The sequence below is a fragment of the Poecilia mexicana genome, unplaced genomic scaffold, assembly GCF_051168715.1.
Source record: "Poecilia mexicana isolate PSO_F unplaced genomic scaffold, ASM5116871v1 scaffold_19, whole genome shotgun sequence".
Lineage (NCBI taxonomy): Eukaryota > Metazoa > Chordata > Actinopteri > Cyprinodontiformes > Poeciliidae > Poecilia > Poecilia mexicana.
The window spans coordinates 12,113,485-12,129,993 of record NW_028263388.1 but is presented as its reverse complement, the minus strand read 5'-3'; the positions used below and the strand labels follow the sequence as shown (position 1 = coordinate 12,129,993).

Genomic DNA, 16,509 nt, shown 5'->3' with positions numbered 1-16,509 from the left:
TTGGATGTGGTGGAACCCGAGATTTGCATTACAGATGTGCAGCCGGCAGATATGCAACAAGTGTGCGATGCTGCTGCGTCACCACAGGTCAAAATCTGTTAGGAATGTTTCTGAATCCTTGTTGAAGCCACGCCACAAAGAATTAAGCCAGTTCTGAAGGCAAATGCAGGTCCAACAAATACTAACAAGATGTGCCAAATGAAGTGGGTGTTGAGTGAATTTAGATCGGTCTCTGTTCCAAAACAAATAATTCAAATGGGTGAATAGGGTCCACAGCATGTAATTAGGTTCTGTAGAGGCTCGCTAATGACCTACTGATTTAGATCAAGTCATTTTAACCAAGGAATTATCTAAAAATATCCAGAATATGCCCCCGCTCCCCCAGGCCGGAAAGGGACACCACCGATTTAGTCAAAGTGTAAATATTTTTCTTATGAGACTGACATAGTAATTCAGAACAACATAACTGGCAAGCTGATGCCCCTTCTTGTGAGTCACAAAGATCTTTTCAGACACAATCATCACATGAGATGCATTTATAACACAAAGATCGCTGATGTCAAACACTAATCCGGCTGCCATACTTCAAATTATATGGACTGTTGAAAACCATTGAGAAGTTCGTCAGTGACGCTACGACTAAGACGCGACTTCATACGTTTACAGATGACCTTTTGTGTCTTCACAGGGGTCAGTTGAAGTTGAGAGGTCAAGCACAGAGTGCCAACTGTCCCATTACTCACACATAACACAACACCCTACACCTCCTCCCTCATCTCCAACCAGCACTTGGTAGATGTGGTAAGTGTCTGAAGAAGTCACACCGCGACATGTGTCAATGGAGATGTCCGTGTTCTCCGCCGGGGACGTGACGTCACCTCGGAGGTTTTCCTCCAAAGGTCACCTAGGAGAACAAAGCTCCACATGCTTAAGTGGATTTCTAGCAGGATTACAGGCTGCCCAGGCTGTTTCTGTCTCCCAGCCCCGATCTGCACTGGGTGAGGAGGCGTACCGCCGCAGTTTGCCTGTTTGACCTGTTAATCGTGATTTCCAACCAGAACTAATCGGAGAGAACGAAGAAAGACAGAAAGATGTAAATTAAGACCTGGCGTCAGTAATCAAGAGGGGCTGAGACTGAGCTTACCTTTTTCCATTTCTTTTTAAAATATTTGTTAATGTCTGAAAAAACAAGTTTATGCTTTAAAGGACACCTTTTCAATATATATCTAGACTTCTAGTAATGGTCGAAAATTGAAATGAGTAAAAAAAAAAAAAAAAAAAAAAGCTCTCAGGGAGAAGATGGTGAAATCATCACTCACTGAAACTTCCCTGTGTGCCTCAAATCACATTGTGACATCTTCGTTTGTCTCTTGCTTTCAAAACAAAATGATAGGTTTCTCTCATCTGAAAAGAAGGTTTTTGACCACTGAGCAACAGTTTTGTTGTCTGGCCAGTTAAATGATGGGGTGGTTTCACGTCAGGAATGCGATCGTTGCAGCACCTGTCCTGGATCAGAAGGTGTAGTAATCCTTGAAGCAGCTGATGGTCCACACTTCATGAATCTTTATAAATGGACTTTGTTTCACTATCCTCTTAAGGCTGCAAACATCCCTGCTGCCTGTGCACTTTTTTTCAATCACAGTTTGTTGTTTTTAATCAGTTTTTTTTCCTACACTCAACTTTCCAGTAATGCAGGTCGCCCAACCTATTTCTGAAAGATGCCAACAGCCATTTCACCCCCCCCCCTATCTGTTGCAAAAGATAATATTTCTGTTAAAAATATTTTTGTTGATCTGAAGTAAGATTTATGAGAAAATACATTTAAATTTTATATTAACTTTGAACTATATTCTTCAGATTAAACAGTAATAAATGCATGAAACATTTCACTCTGTGTAACGAGTTTCAGTGAAATAAATAAACTTTTCCATGATATTAAAATTTTCCTTAGTTTAAGTAAAACATGTAAATTATTACTGCAATATCACAACTTAAGATATTTTACATTGTAAATACATCACAATATTGTAAATATATTTAGTGAAACTACTACTTAAAGCAAATACAATCAGAATTTTAGCTAAAATTAGAAATTACAGTTGAGACCAAAATCTGTACTGACGGTTTTGTAAAAGTGATCACAGAAGTAGCTGATTTGCCATTAAAAAAAAAAAAAAAAAAGCACCATCAATCTCCTACCGCTTCCTGTCGTCGTCTTTGTCTTTTCCACCAGTAGTAACGTTCGGTTGTCGATCACATGACTGTGTGATGGGAGAAAAGTGTTTCTATTGAAGTTTTGCGAAGTACACTAATTTTGATTCCATCAAAAAGCCACCTCATCCTATCGTAATTTATCAAAATACCTAAGTTGTTTTTCTAATTTGTATATTTTCTGTAGTTAGTGCAATCAGAACTATTGCAAAACCTTAAACAAATACATTACTTTTTTTAACCACTGAATGTCTAACAGACCCAATAATTCAGCAACTGATCCAGACATTTCAGATTAACAATAAGCACCCGTCAACATCGCTGCTTGAAGCTCGTTTTGCTGGATTGTCATTTGAGCCCGGAGAGTACAGCTGCTGGCTTGGTGTTCCCCTCGATGGCTGAGGATGTCTGGCAGGACAGAAACCCACCCAGCATTGATTACTGGTTAGTTATAGGGCAAGGAAGTGGCAACTTGTTTGTTTCTGGGTTGCTGAGGAATACATTTGCACTTCACCAAGAGTTTATAAGCTATTGGGTGCAAATTCCACCGAGCTCTAAGTGTTATCTTTTTCCAATTTCACTCTGTGTTGAAAACTCACAAGATCTTTCCATTTGCTCCTTGCCCACTTATTTCCACCACCCTCTGCTTTCGCAGTCTCTGTGGGCGGTGCCTCCCTGAGCCCCCTTTCGCACCCATTCACAGATTTGAATAAACATATGCTATGCTAATTATGAGCCTGCCTCAGACAGGAAGATGTTTTTTCAGGCTGTGTCTGAGTCTTGGATCCAACCAAAACAATCTGTTTACAATCTGCATGGTGACTGTCAGAGGTCTCCCCCTCAAACCTGCATCTAATTCCTCTTTAACGACCCCTGGTCCGGACCAAACAACCAGCCTGAGTCCCACTTTTTAAGGTGGTGAGATTCGGTTCTGGTGTGAATACAGAGATACAGCAAACTAACTACAGGAAATATATGTTGCTTTGGGCTTCACAAGCCACCGCTGCAGGGCACTATGGTAAAAATGAGCCCTGCAGTCCTGCTAAAGCTACTACTGCATGCAGTGACTGCACTGAAATTGTACCTGATATGTCATTTTATGTTTAGTAATGCTGCTGCCAGCATGTTGTGGGTAGTAAGGGCACCCAGAGCATCTCATCTCATTCAGCTCGGAGCACGCATGTTATGGCACCGTTCCAAAATTAATATCACATTGCAAAACCTGCGTTGTAAGAGCTGTTCTCGACATTAAAAATGCCACTGCAATTTCCATGTTTCCATGTTTGTTTTCTTTTCGGGTGTGTGACCTGTCCTGTTTTCATTGTTTCTGTCCAATGGGAGCAATGATCTTCACCTGCTTTGCTTTTATAAATTATAAACCGCTTGCAAATAAGCACAATGAACTAAAGAAAAAGTCCACTTTTGGTCTGGATGAAACAACCGAGCCAAAAGATTTTCTAGTGTGCATACACCCTAAAACTTGTTGTAATGGACTGTAATTATTTTAAATAAATGTTTTAATTAATTTTTAAATTAATCACTGTGTTGGTTGCCATTAACCTTAGGTGGACAGTCATCTCAGTTGTGCCACTCTTTCCATTTCCAATTGATGAACTGAACAGAGCTATAACTGTATTGTTTCTAACCCCACCCTACTTTGACTTTCTCCACAAATGTATCTCTGACCTGCATGTTCTTTGGTCTTCATTATGCTGTTTGTACTACTACTAGTCTTAAGTAGTTATATGGTTGCTGCCATTCTGGACGCAACCATATACATCAGCCTTTTGTTGAGGATGATGTATCGTCGCCTAAATGTTACTGTCATCAAAGCACTAAAGTAATCGTTGCCAAAATATTCCCTCTTGTGAGAAATCTGCTGTGCATGTCTCTATGTGATGACAACATCCCAGTTTTCATTATCTCTGGCTGCAGCAAGCGCCAAACTGGTTCTCCAGTGAAATGAACGCCACTGCTTGACCGGTAGACGGGTTTTGATTTGTCGCTCTGTGACAGGTCCACCATGCCCACCCACCTCGCTGCGATGTCGGAAAACGGATATTTAAGGCTGAGGGGTTAGGCACTCAGAAGTCAGTTGACTTCAAACAGAGATGTTGACCAAGACAATAACATAGCAACTCAACTCTCAATATTATTGTGCTGCTAGGGTTGATTGCTTGTGAAAATTTTATTAAAACGAGGTTGACGGCAATGACAAATAGCTATGCTGTTAACATAGTGAACATTGTGGTCATGTTTGCCTCCTCGGGTTTCCGATGGGGGTCAGAAGGTCCTCCCAGTGCAGATTCAGCAGGAACATGCAGTAAACTAGGTGGTGTCAACTTGAAAATTTACCCTTTACCTAATTTCAGGGTTAAATGATTTCAGTGCCTTTCAAGGACTTCTGGGATAGATAACGTTGAGGTTCGCGCTGATCTGAAGAGGCAAGAGGGATGAGGTCTGAGGGACACTGCTGGAAAAGCCCAAAGGTAATCTACTGTCAGGATTAATGACGGTACAGCTACTGTGCATTTACTGTAAACTTCTGGTGTCTATAGCTGCCAATATTTGACTGTACATTTACAGGATTATTTCTTAGACTGTGACCATCGGAAAAGCAAGTGGTTTCAAAACAAAAGTCCAGTTCAACTCCAGAAGATCCACAGGTCAGGATAAGCAGGTTTACAAAACAGAAACAGAAATCGAGTCCACCCAAATGACCAGGACTGTTTAAGTATATCGGCTAAAATGTTGCAAAGACCCAAAGTAAAAACTTTTAAAGTTTCTCAGAACTGTCCAAGGTCATTTCAAGAAAAGCCTCAATGCTTCAAAACGTTATTCAACCAAATGTTTCAGAATATAATATGATGGCATTTCTAACATATTCACACCCCGATGTCATGTTACAACCATAAACTTCAATACATGTCATTAGGGTTAGGAAAGAACTTTACAATATACACTGCTCAAGAAAATAAAGGGAACACTCAAATAACACATCCTAGATCTGAATGAATGAAATATTCTCATTGAATACTTTGTTCTGTACAAAGTTGAATGTGCTGACAACAAAATCACACAAAAATCATCAATGGAAATCAAATTTATTAACCAATGGAGGCCTGGATTTGGAGCCACACACAAAATTAAAGTGAAATGTTCCCTTTATTTTTTTGAGCAGTATATTTGTTTTCTACTTTGATCACACCTCAAGGCAGATGTTTGCAACTGATTCTATTTAATGGGTGTCAGGGTAAAGGGGGATAAATACATACATGTGTCCTTTTCCATCCACTTTGTCAGCATGTTCTACTCGGTGTTGGTCTTTCACATAAAATGCCAATAAAATACAATGTGGTTTGTGGTTCACGTGGTATGGAGACTTTTGTGGAAGCTAATGTTTTCATGCAAAATTTTACAGAGTTGCAACATGCCCTCGATTTTAATGGAGCCGCACTCAAGGGGTCGTGTTAATGAAGACATTAGGACATGTGATGATAACCCTGTATATAGCCTGTCGAAGCCACTCAGAAGCCAGCAACACTAACTTTTACTGCATTCTGTTGCATCTCATAACCCTTTACGTGAGTGTTCAGTTTCCAGCACTGAGGATGAGCGAGAAAGTATTTATAACTCCTGCTCACCGACTCACCGTGCCTCCGTGCTACACTCATTACAAAACAGCCCACCAGCTGCAGCTTTTTTGCTTCAGAAGATAATGACCAAAATTCTCAAGATTAAAAGACACCAAAACACAGTCAGAAGCAGCTGACCTGCTCCTGACACAAAATGAAAGCTGATTTCAGCTGAACGAGGTGACTGCCTGAGGCCTCGAACCGGAAGCAGGGAGAGCGGAGCAGAGGAAGTGGTGACTCCAGCCCCAGGACGGGGGGTGGAGGGGGTTGGTGGACACGCCTGGCTGGCCGTGGCAGCGACCGTGTCGCTCACACCGTGGCCCCCTCGCCACCCGTGTCAACTCTGATGACTTCAGCGGGCGCCCTTGTGAGCTCACCTTGCTAGGAGAGACGCAGGAAGTGGGATCAGGGCCGTGACAGTGTCGAGGGGGTTTGAGTGTGTCATACCTGCTCTGGAGGTGAGAGTGGGGTGAGGGGGGGGGAGGTTGCCCATGATTGTGTGTGCAGTCCAACACATGCAGTTGCTAATACCCCAGGGTTATCTGTTTCATCTGTGTTTATGAAGCAGATCCTCTGTCCAAGCTGCAGTCAACTCAGAACAAAGTCTAGAGCAGCACAGCTTATTACTGCATCAAGAGCCAAACCACTTTCTGTTTCGGCCAGATCACACAGTCATGGTCAAAAAAAAAGAATACACACCCTCTGTCAGTCGTAAATGGTCTGGGTTTCACCAGGCTCTAAAACTGTTTAAAGTTAACCTCAAGAGTAAAAACAACAGATTCTCAGCCGGCGAGCAAAGATCAAGCCCCAGAATATAAAAGGCGCTCTTTACCTTTTTTTGCCACGACGGAGCAGGTGCATCTGATTAAATCAGAACATCTATTCAAACAGTGAAACTCATAATATGCCGTCATTACTCACAGAGTGGGCTTAATGCTTTTCCGTAGAAGGAATCATGATGTGCTGTGAAATTTCCTGGCAGACATCTGACTGTTCAAACTTCACATTAGACCTGAGGCAACTCTGCACACTTCCTACAAACTAGATGTCCACAAAAAAAAATAGGAAAACTTTGCTGTCATTTGAAAAGAAGAGTTTGGAAATAGGAGCAAAAGTCCAGTTCTTTTTCTTCTTAAGCCCAGACATTTCTCAGGTGTGGCTTCAAGAAGCGCAACACTTGCAGACGATGACCTGGATTCCTTTGTGGCTTCTGAAGCTCTGATTCCAGCTGCTGTTCAAACTTTGTTCTCCCCAAGACTGAATGTGTTCTGCTTCACATTCCTCTCGGGGATTACGATTGCCCCTGTTGCTTGGGTACCTTTTACCTTCCACTAAATTTTCCATTATTATAACTGGACACAGCTACACTGATGGAAAATATCAGTCATTAAACTTCCTCCGTATTGTGAAGGCCAAATGACGGCAAGAGCTGGATTTTCATCTACTGTAATAAATAAGTAAATAAAATTAACACAAATGAAACTTTAAATAAATTGCTTTGTTAGTTTCACTTTTTAAACTGAATGGATAAAATAACTCAACTTTTTAGTGGTATAATTCACCGAGTTGTGTCTGTATGTGATTAGTTACAATTGAGAAAAAAATAAATAAATAAATAAATTTTTCTAATTTCAAAAGCGTTGATTTGTCCAGAAATGAACATTATTATGAAAAACTGTCAGGAATGTTTGAAAATGACCATATCCAGGCTTCATCGTGGATTTTCTGATTCTGGTATTTACTGTAATATTTCAAAAGATTCAACTGTTAAAAGTTTTCCATGAGGTCTTGACAAATCCTTCAGAAATCTCAGGTTATTTTTAAATACCTCAACGATTTTAATTATACTGTTTGTAATATTATTTATTTGTTTTAAAATAATAAATAAAACTAAAGCAAGAAATAGACAAGAATGTCCTTTCGGAAACATTTGAGATTTTTTTTTAACTCAGTTTTCTTATTTTCCAGTGAAATCCATTATTTCTTGCGCAAATTTACAGAACAATATAACCGATGTCATTATCAATGGTTTAATAGTAATAATGGTAATAAAGAAATAAAAGAGCTTTTTCTTCTTCTTCTTCAGGTGCATCGGAAGTCAAATGGAAAGCGAAAATCAAATTTTCTGATTCAGTGATGATTCAACCTGTCGACTGGTTTATGGAGAGGAAAAACTAAGAAGGAGAGGAACACGGCCACAAAAAAGACAAAAAGGTAACTGAAAGAGAGTGGGCGATTATTGTTTGTGTAACCCAGGCATTCAGTCAGATTACAATAAATCCCAGTTTTCAACGAATTAACAATTAGAGAGAGGATGGCTGCCGTCAAAAAGGACGACGATTATAATTATTAAAACGCGCAGATGTCTCGTAGGAGCGCACGAACTGAGTTGGAGATAAGTTCAGAGTGCAAAATGCATTTAATCGAATTGCGCAAAGTGGGTGTTGCGCAATTTTAAATGCCTGTTGTGTTTAGATTAATTAGAAACATTTTCTTGAGGTGTTCGAGTCCATCATAGTGTGTGTGTGTGTGTGTGCCAGTGAGTGTGTATGTATTATAATGAAGAGGAGGGGGTGGCTCTTTCATATCTGGAGCCTATCGCGTCCTCTCTGCGCACTCCTGACACTCCTCCAAAACATGACCACTTAATATATGTATGTCACAGGTTAAAAAGTGGAGCATGTGTTTGAGTCACTGTTGGAGTCAAATAAAAGACACTCACCCACTCTTGTAATAGTAAAAAGAAAAAAAAAGAAAAAAGCTAAAGTTTGGTGTGAACGGAGCGTGTCAGAGATGTTTTCACCTCTGAGCGGCGGACAAGTTTAAATGTGCCGCATATCAGAGCGCTTTCTCTCCTAGGTGAGGATAAAACAGTCCAGACTCTGCTGCTTTTGTTGTTGTTTTTCTTCTTTCTTTTTTTTCTCTCTTCCTTTTTACTGGCAGTCTGAGTTAAGCTTATGACTTTTGACACACTCGGGGAGCGACGCTGCAAATGGGCGGCATAGGTGGCAGCCTCTACCTCAGCATGTTGAATGGGACTGAAGCGCAAACTCTCGGAAAGAGCGTCGACATCAGCAGCCACCTCCACCGCGGCGGCAAGGATCTAACCGAGTTTAAGATGGGCATCCAGGACGCCCGCTTCTACTATCCGGACTCGGTTCAGGGCGGCCAGGACCCTCTCACCCTGCCCTACCACACGGAGCAGACAGTGGGGGGTTACGGGGCGCAGCCCGGCAGGTTTTACGCGCAGACCCTGAGCGGCTGCCCCTACGGCGGCGTGCGCTCTCCGCAGAGGAGCGGCGCCGGGCAGGGATACGTCCCCGCGGCGGGAGAGGGTTTCCCCACTGGAGGTAAAGACCCGGTGTACTCCCCCTCTGCGGAGAACTACCCGGCGGGCTTCCAGCACGGCTACCAGCGGCCTCTCTACCCTTTACCTGGGCTGCAGGTGTGCGGGAAGACCCAGGTTCTGCTAAATAACTACCCGCTGTGGGCCAAGTTTCACAAGTTCCAGACCGAGATGATAATCACCAAGCAGGGCAGGTAGGTCTCACAACCACTGCGCACTTATGAAAGTTTATGCAAAGAAACATGTGGAGGAAATTACACATTTTGCACTTTACGACTTCACGTTGGAGGTTTTATCTGTTCAGAGCCGTGCAGACGGAAATACCATCACTGGTCAGGTGTTAGAACTGTTGCAAACTTTTTGTATTTTTTTTTTTTAAGTGTTACTTTTTGAGATTGATCGCTTATAATTAACAAAGATTTCCAGTTTTGATCTGTGCCAAATTCAGGCCAGACATAAACCAACTTTCACAGCTTTGCTAACTCTTAGGAGCATCAGTGCAAGTCAAATACTTTTTCTTTGCCACTGAACATTTTTGAGGTTTTATTTTTAAGGGTGAAAAATGCTTTTGTGCAAGAGAAAATGATTTAAATTAGCTTTATAATTGCTCGTGTTACCTCTTCTAAAGAAGTTAAGCCATTTGTAAAAAAAAAAAAAAAAAAAAAAAAAAAAAGGAAAAGAAAGAAAAATCAAACATTGCTGCTCAGTCATCGATGAGCACATCCGAGACAGAAGAAAAGCCTAATAATAATGAAACCGCCACTACTGCGGTGAGTTAAAATGTTAAAGCTGATGCCAAAGTTGTGATAAACACTGGGGAGAAAAAAGAAGAAGAAATGTTTTAGTTGCAGGGCAGAGGAGAAAGAAAAACAGAGAGAGAGAGGTAGAGAGAGAGAGACGCTGGCGGGCTTCTCTGCAGGTCACCGAGCATTAAGATGCAACCACGTCGATGGGGATTAATTCTCTAATACGCGACACTTGTGTTTGACAGAAGGTTTCAGGCCAAAGGTTTCTCATGGCTCAGATCTGTGCATAAAATTTTTTTGAAAAAACAAATCCATGTCACCATGACAGCACAGTGATATTCTAGGCATATCTGCAGAGGCCTCTTTTGTTTTTTGTTTGTTTGTTTGTTTGCTTGTTTGTTTGTTTGTTTGTTTGTTGTTGTTTTTTTTTTGGGGGGGGGGGGTAAAATAAATTTCATGCAAAGGATTAAAAAAAGCTTTTTTTTTTTAGACAAAACAAAGAGCAATTAAGGTCTTGCAGCTCTTCCTGCAGAATAGTCCCCTTTGACCTTCTTTGCTTGTGTCTTTGCTTTCTGGTTGAGTGCAAAAAAAGAGCTGTAGAAGTGGAGCACAGTTCAGGCTCCTCTTTGAAGTCAACAAAAGCTTCTTTTAAATGTACAAGTGCCATTTGCAATACCTGAACAAAGAAATCAATACTGCACTGGCTGAAATCACCTCTCACTCTTACACCTGGACCCCATGTTTCCAAGGGCTGTGATGTCCCAGTTGTTTCTGATCAGCGGGATGTCAGATTGAGGAATCTTTAAAAGCAGTTTTTTTTTTTTAAGCATCACAATTGAAAAAGGGGATGGAAGATGCACTTGCAGACACACTCAAAAGTAATGCAACAATAAACCGATTTAATGGTTAATCTGAAGAATTCCAGCGTCCCACATTTGGGTTGAGCAACATTTCCTGAAGTCTTTTCGTCTCCTCCCACTGTCCATTGGCTCTTAAAGCAGGTAGTGGTTAAAATATCCCACTTGAAAATGGGTCACATGCACAGCAGATGTCAACACTCTGTATTCTTTCCGCTTGTTAGAGAAGAAAAAAATGCATAACAAGCGGTATACTCTATTGAAAAATGCAGATTTTTAAATGTATTTGAGGCAACAAAACAACAGTATTGTAGTTGTTCTAAAACTTGCAAGCAATGAAAAATAACTAACTGTTGTGCTGATAAGTGAAAAATATTTTAATCAGAGAAATCGATTTGTTTTTCTTTTGTTTTTTTCTGTTAAAATTCAAATGCAATGTATCGATGCTACTCAAGCTGGACATTGCAGCAGTTCTGATGTCATTCAAAATATGCTGGGAGAAAATATCGTTGTTTTTTTTTTGTTTGTTTGTTTTTTTTAGATTTTCAAGCATATTGGCAGACAACCCTTGATTCCCATGTATGCTCCTGAAAAAAAAAAATCTCAGTTTCTACTAAGTTTGTAAAGATATTTCCCTCGAACATTCAACCAAAGGAACGACTGGGACAGACTACCACTTAGAGATGTAGGGTTAGCATGAAGGGCAATGAGAGAAGTAGGATTTATACATTTTCATCATTTTTTTTATTGTTAATCAGCGTAAAAACAGGAAGTATATTATTTTATTTTCTGATATATTATTGCATAATTTAAGCATCACTGACATAACACCCCTTCTCTTTGCTTAAAAGGTATTTCCACAAGAAATAAAATTCAAAAACCGCTGAGTTTGATGCATTCAGATGGCCACCTACTTATTAGTCTATCATATCAGTAGTCCATCACTACTGATAGTCTATCACATACTTTATAATTGCAATGAGACTAAATCGAGGTATGTTTGAGGATCTTTGTGCACATAAAGTCACTCAATCTTTTTATTGGGAAACTGTCAACACATTGCGAGAACTCATAAGATATTTAAAAAGTCGATTTATTTTTCATTTGGCTACGTTTGTTGCTCTGTCTCTCCTCTTCCTTAACAGAACATTAAAAAGCTGCAGGATTGATAACCGTTTGTGTGTGTTTGCATGTTAAGAATCAGTGTGAGTTGATGATGCATCAGCTTCTGGATGGAGAGCACCATGCCTCAGTGCGATATTTAAAACTCTACCTGAAACATGTGCCAGGGGAGGTGGGTGGCAGGGTGTTGGGGTATGGAAATAGGGTTTGGCAATTTTGTTATAATTTTGGTGATTCCTTTTATTGCATCAATGCATATTTTGTGCGTGCATGCAAAGATTCAGGTGAAGATGTGGCTTTTCTTTCCTGTTGTTTCTTGTTATTTTTACCCAGGTGTGTGTGCGTGTGTGTGTGTGTGTCGGCATGCGTGTGTGCGTGTGTGTGTGTGTCATTTGACAATGACTCCCCTTGACAGCTTCCTCTCCAGAAACACTCTCTGTGGTCAGAAGATTTTAGTCCACCAGGTCATGTAATTAAAGTGCATTTTTATTTTGAAGCGGCTATTTATTTATTTTTTAATAAAAAAAAGTTGGATTTAAAACAAACATTATCCACAGAGGGCTTTTCAATCCACACGTGAGAAAAAGCCAATTTTCATGTGTGCAAAAAAAAAAAAAAAACCACAGACCTCACATTACGAAAATTTCAATTCCTGACGATGACTGTGCTGTTTGCCTTTTATCTCCCTCTATAAACAAGAAGCACATTTTCTCAAGAAACGACAACAAAAAAAAGATTTTAGAGAAGTTGAGCAGAGCAGCACTGACACCGAACCTTTTTTTTTTTTTTTTTTTTTTTTTTTTCCAATATCAGAGGCAAAATCCTCGTCAAATTTTAATCCTGGGTTCAGGCCTCCAAAGTAATTTTACTGTGATTTCAGAGAGCAGTCCGAGGGTCTGCAATGTTAATCAAAACATCTGCAGGAGGAAGGGTGAGAGAAATGTGAAGGGAAGGGTCAAACGCCAGCGAGGCTTCAGATGGCCACACTGAGGAGCCGAGGCACCTTTGAAGTCCAGGAAGTAAAAGACGAGATTCTCCCTCTCTCTCTCTTTTTTTTTCTTTTTTTTTCCCCCTGCTTTCTTCACCTGATACATGCAGGGTGCAAAGATCTCTCAGAAGTTTTTACTCATGTACCACACCTGGCCTTTGAAATATAGATGCGTTTTTTTTTTCGTGACCCCGTGGCAAAGCGAGGGAGAGTTCATTCGCCCTTCTCGCGAGCCAAATTCAGATCACCGCACGAGCCGCTGCCATTTCAGGTGCCGTGTGTTTGTGGCAAAGTTCAGGCGTGCTGGGGTGCTGTCAAGGCGCCGTCGTTCGACGTCCGTCGGTGTTTCAAATGCATTCGCTTTGGCTCCAAAACGTAGGATTTTATTCTGGCTTTGGTTCTAGTTGCAGCGGGCGACTAAAACTGAAAGAAGAAAGTGAAATCTTCTCTCCATCGATCATTGCTTTGGCCAGTTTTATGATCCCACACCTGTGGGTGTTTTTTTTTTTTTTTGTTTGTTTAATTCAGACATGAGTCAAAAAAAGAAAAGTTTTCCCTGCAGTGCGTTTCTCTGCATTGCAGGGGAATTTTTGTGGAAAATTATATAGATTTTTTTTCTTTTTGCTCTTTAAACTTCAAAGACGTGTGTGTGCTGCTGAAAGAAGGCCCTGAAATTAGTATTTAGGAGCCAAGTGTAGTATTTTTTACAAAATTGATTCTGAGACCCGTGGCTATTAAAAAAGTTAGCACTTATCTCAGAAACCTGCTGCATCAAGTGAAATCAGTGCTGAGTAGATCTTAGCTATAAGTGCACTGCAATGAAAGTTTAGGAACTCAGCTAAGATTCAGAAACAATTTATTTTTCAAGCATTAAATCATTAGTCACATTTTTTTAAAAGTGACGTTTCTGGCACTTGTTTCCTGAATCAGGCTTTGACTAATCTTGCTAATAGCTCATGCTATTAGTAATTACTAATGCATCGCGTGTTCCAGGAAGGAGAGTGAACTGACTAAGATCTCGCTTTACAAACATGTTTTAGGGAAATAAGGCAGAAATTTGCCACAGGAGGAATCATGCTCATCTGCTCTCTTCGCTCCCCTGAGTCCAAGCAGTGACACACTTCAGTTTGACGTCTGCTCGCTTTGCAGAAGGAAACAATCCTTTGATTTAGTTTGTTCCAAAGAATAGAAGGTGCAAGTCAGTACTGAAGTGAGTCGCCAAGTTTAAACATGTTAATCAGCAAGATCTGACCTAACGTGATCCACGTTCTCAAAAGGTGAAACGTTATATTCGATAAAAAAAAGAAGAAGAATCACTTTTGAGCCAAGTAATTGTGTTAGAATTTGTTTTATTTGATCAACATTTTAAAGTAAACTAGAGTAGGTGTGCAACGCTGCAGGTGTTTTCCCACATTTGTGCTAAAATGTTACCAGATGATCGAATAAGGAGGTACGCTTTATATGAATCGACATTTAGGAAGAACGTTTGGAAGTCGTGTTTATTCATCTTCTCGCTCGTTGTCTCAAAAGCAGAAGCGGGACTATTTCAAGGTTTTTGACAGTATGACCAGTCATTTCCTGTTCAGCTGTCTATGTGTGCCTTTGCAGCCTTTTCGCAGAAACATCTAGTGCCAATATTTTCACATAGCCGAGCTGAGTACTTCCTCCTTTCGTGCAAAAAAAAAACCCCACCCCTCCTCTAATAGATGGGCGTTCAAGAACACCGCAGTTTGAGCCGCAGGCCTATTAATACAAACCTCACTGTTGCTGTTGATCGCAGAGGGAGGTTCTCTATATTTGGTGTCAGTAAGGTCAATAAAAATGCAAAAGAGTTCTAAAAATAATGTTATCTGGAAGCAATTTGAAATGAAACGGGAGAAGGCGTGTCTCTGACAGGTACGGGTTTTCTGCGAGCATAGCTGAAGCCACGCCGCTGCAGTTATGTCTAATAACTCATCAAGTGCTGTGAAACCACCATCCACCCTCTACCTCCTGCTTCGCCCGGGTTGGATGGTGGAGGCACCAGCCAGAGCAGAGAGACCCAGACTCTTGGGTCGGTGCGTACGGGGGAATCCCAACACAATCCCAGGCTGGCCAAGAAACATGGAGACTTTGATTTTAAAATTCAGTTCAACAGCTGCTGCCTTGGCCACCGTGTGCAAATGTTTGTCTCTTATTATGCACAATGTTAGCTTCATTTTTGGTTAAAAAAAAAATTAATTAATAATAATAATAATAATAAATAAATAAATCAGATTTCGAATCAAAAGTCATTTTTATTCTTATTTTGTTTCTGTGTAGCACATTTAAAACTTGACATTTATTAAAAGAAAAAAAATCAAATTTTGTTTCAAATAAGTATTCCGTCTCCAGAAGAATCAATATTTATTTTTATATTTTAGTGAAAATAGTCAGGTTTGAGTGGATATAGAGCTCCTTGTCAACAATTTGAAATCTGATTTCTTTAGAAGTGCATTATTTGAGATAGTAATTTGCAAAACAAATGTCCAACTTTGAACCCAACAAGCACTTCTTGTTTGCAGATTTGAAATTTAGTCCTCAATAAAGTAATGTAGTCACTTGTTGTTGTTTTTTTTTGTAATATAACCTAAATATATGTATTTCATTCTTATAATAGTTTAATTTAAGTGGAATCAGAGCTTCTTGTTGCAAATTTGGGATTTGGTCTATTTTAAACTACAACAATCACTTTTAATTTTTTAATTAAAAAAAACATATATATAAATGCATATATTTAGATACATATGATGTTTGTGCTTATCATGGATACAAAATATGAACATTTTCAAGGGATATTAATACTTTTGCAGGGCATTGCACAAAACTATAGATTCAACCCCAAGAACTCAAACTTCCCTCTCCAAGGTGAAGCTAAAAGTCAATCCTGGGTCACCAAAATGAACATCCCTTACCTCGTTTCAGCACCACTGCTCCCTCACTTCCTGTGGCAGATATTTTTGCCCGTTCATTAGGCAATGTTTGCTCTCAAAGACACCGATGCCATCAGTCAGCTTGTGTTCACCCCAAGCACTTTAACGGCTTTAGACCTTTAATTGTGACCCATCTGACGGTTGGAAATCTGCAGGAAGTGCTCGCAACCACGAGGACCGAAAGGTATCAAGGACAAATTAAAATTATAATCTCTCGGGACGCGACTCTAAACTGGTGCTTTCGCACGTCGCTGCTGTAGGGACTCATCCTCTGTGGTTTCTGGTCGCAGTTTATCCAGGTGTTAAATGAAGGCAACTGGACTTGCTTCACCTCTCATCCAAAGTCAGTCAATACAGAAACAGGGGTTTGTCTACATGTTAGGGGAGTGATTGTGTCCGGCAGCAGCTGTAGACTGGCATGTTTTCGTCACAGATGATCAAGCGCACGCACGGTGACAAAAACCGGACCTGAGCTCCTGTCCGGATGCATCAAGCGCATGCACTCGTGTGGAAAAGTCCTCTCCCCGGTGAATAGCCGGTGCCTCTTCTCCTCTCAAGCTCCTCTCTCTCATCCCCAGGATATAGTCGTCCCCCTTCATTCTCTCCCTCACCCCCTCTTTACTCCGCCGTTTTCCTTCTCTCTCTCTCTCTCT

General features: G+C 40.5%; 1 protein-coding gene across 1 annotated transcript in view; it reads left to right on the top strand.

The window, feature by feature from the left end:
- The first annotated feature begins 7,995 nt into the window (after positions 1–7,995).
- The window catches only part of tbx21 (T-box transcription factor 21), a 28,075-nt gene continuing 19,561 nt past the window's right edge, over positions 7,996–16,509 (top strand). Inside the window, exon 1 of the mRNA XM_014983917.2 lies at positions 7,996–9,386. Coding sequence (XP_014839403.2) covers positions 8,839–9,386 — 548 coding nt within the window. The 5' untranslated portion in view covers positions 7,996–8,838. The remainder of the gene's footprint in view (positions 9,387–16,509) is intronic.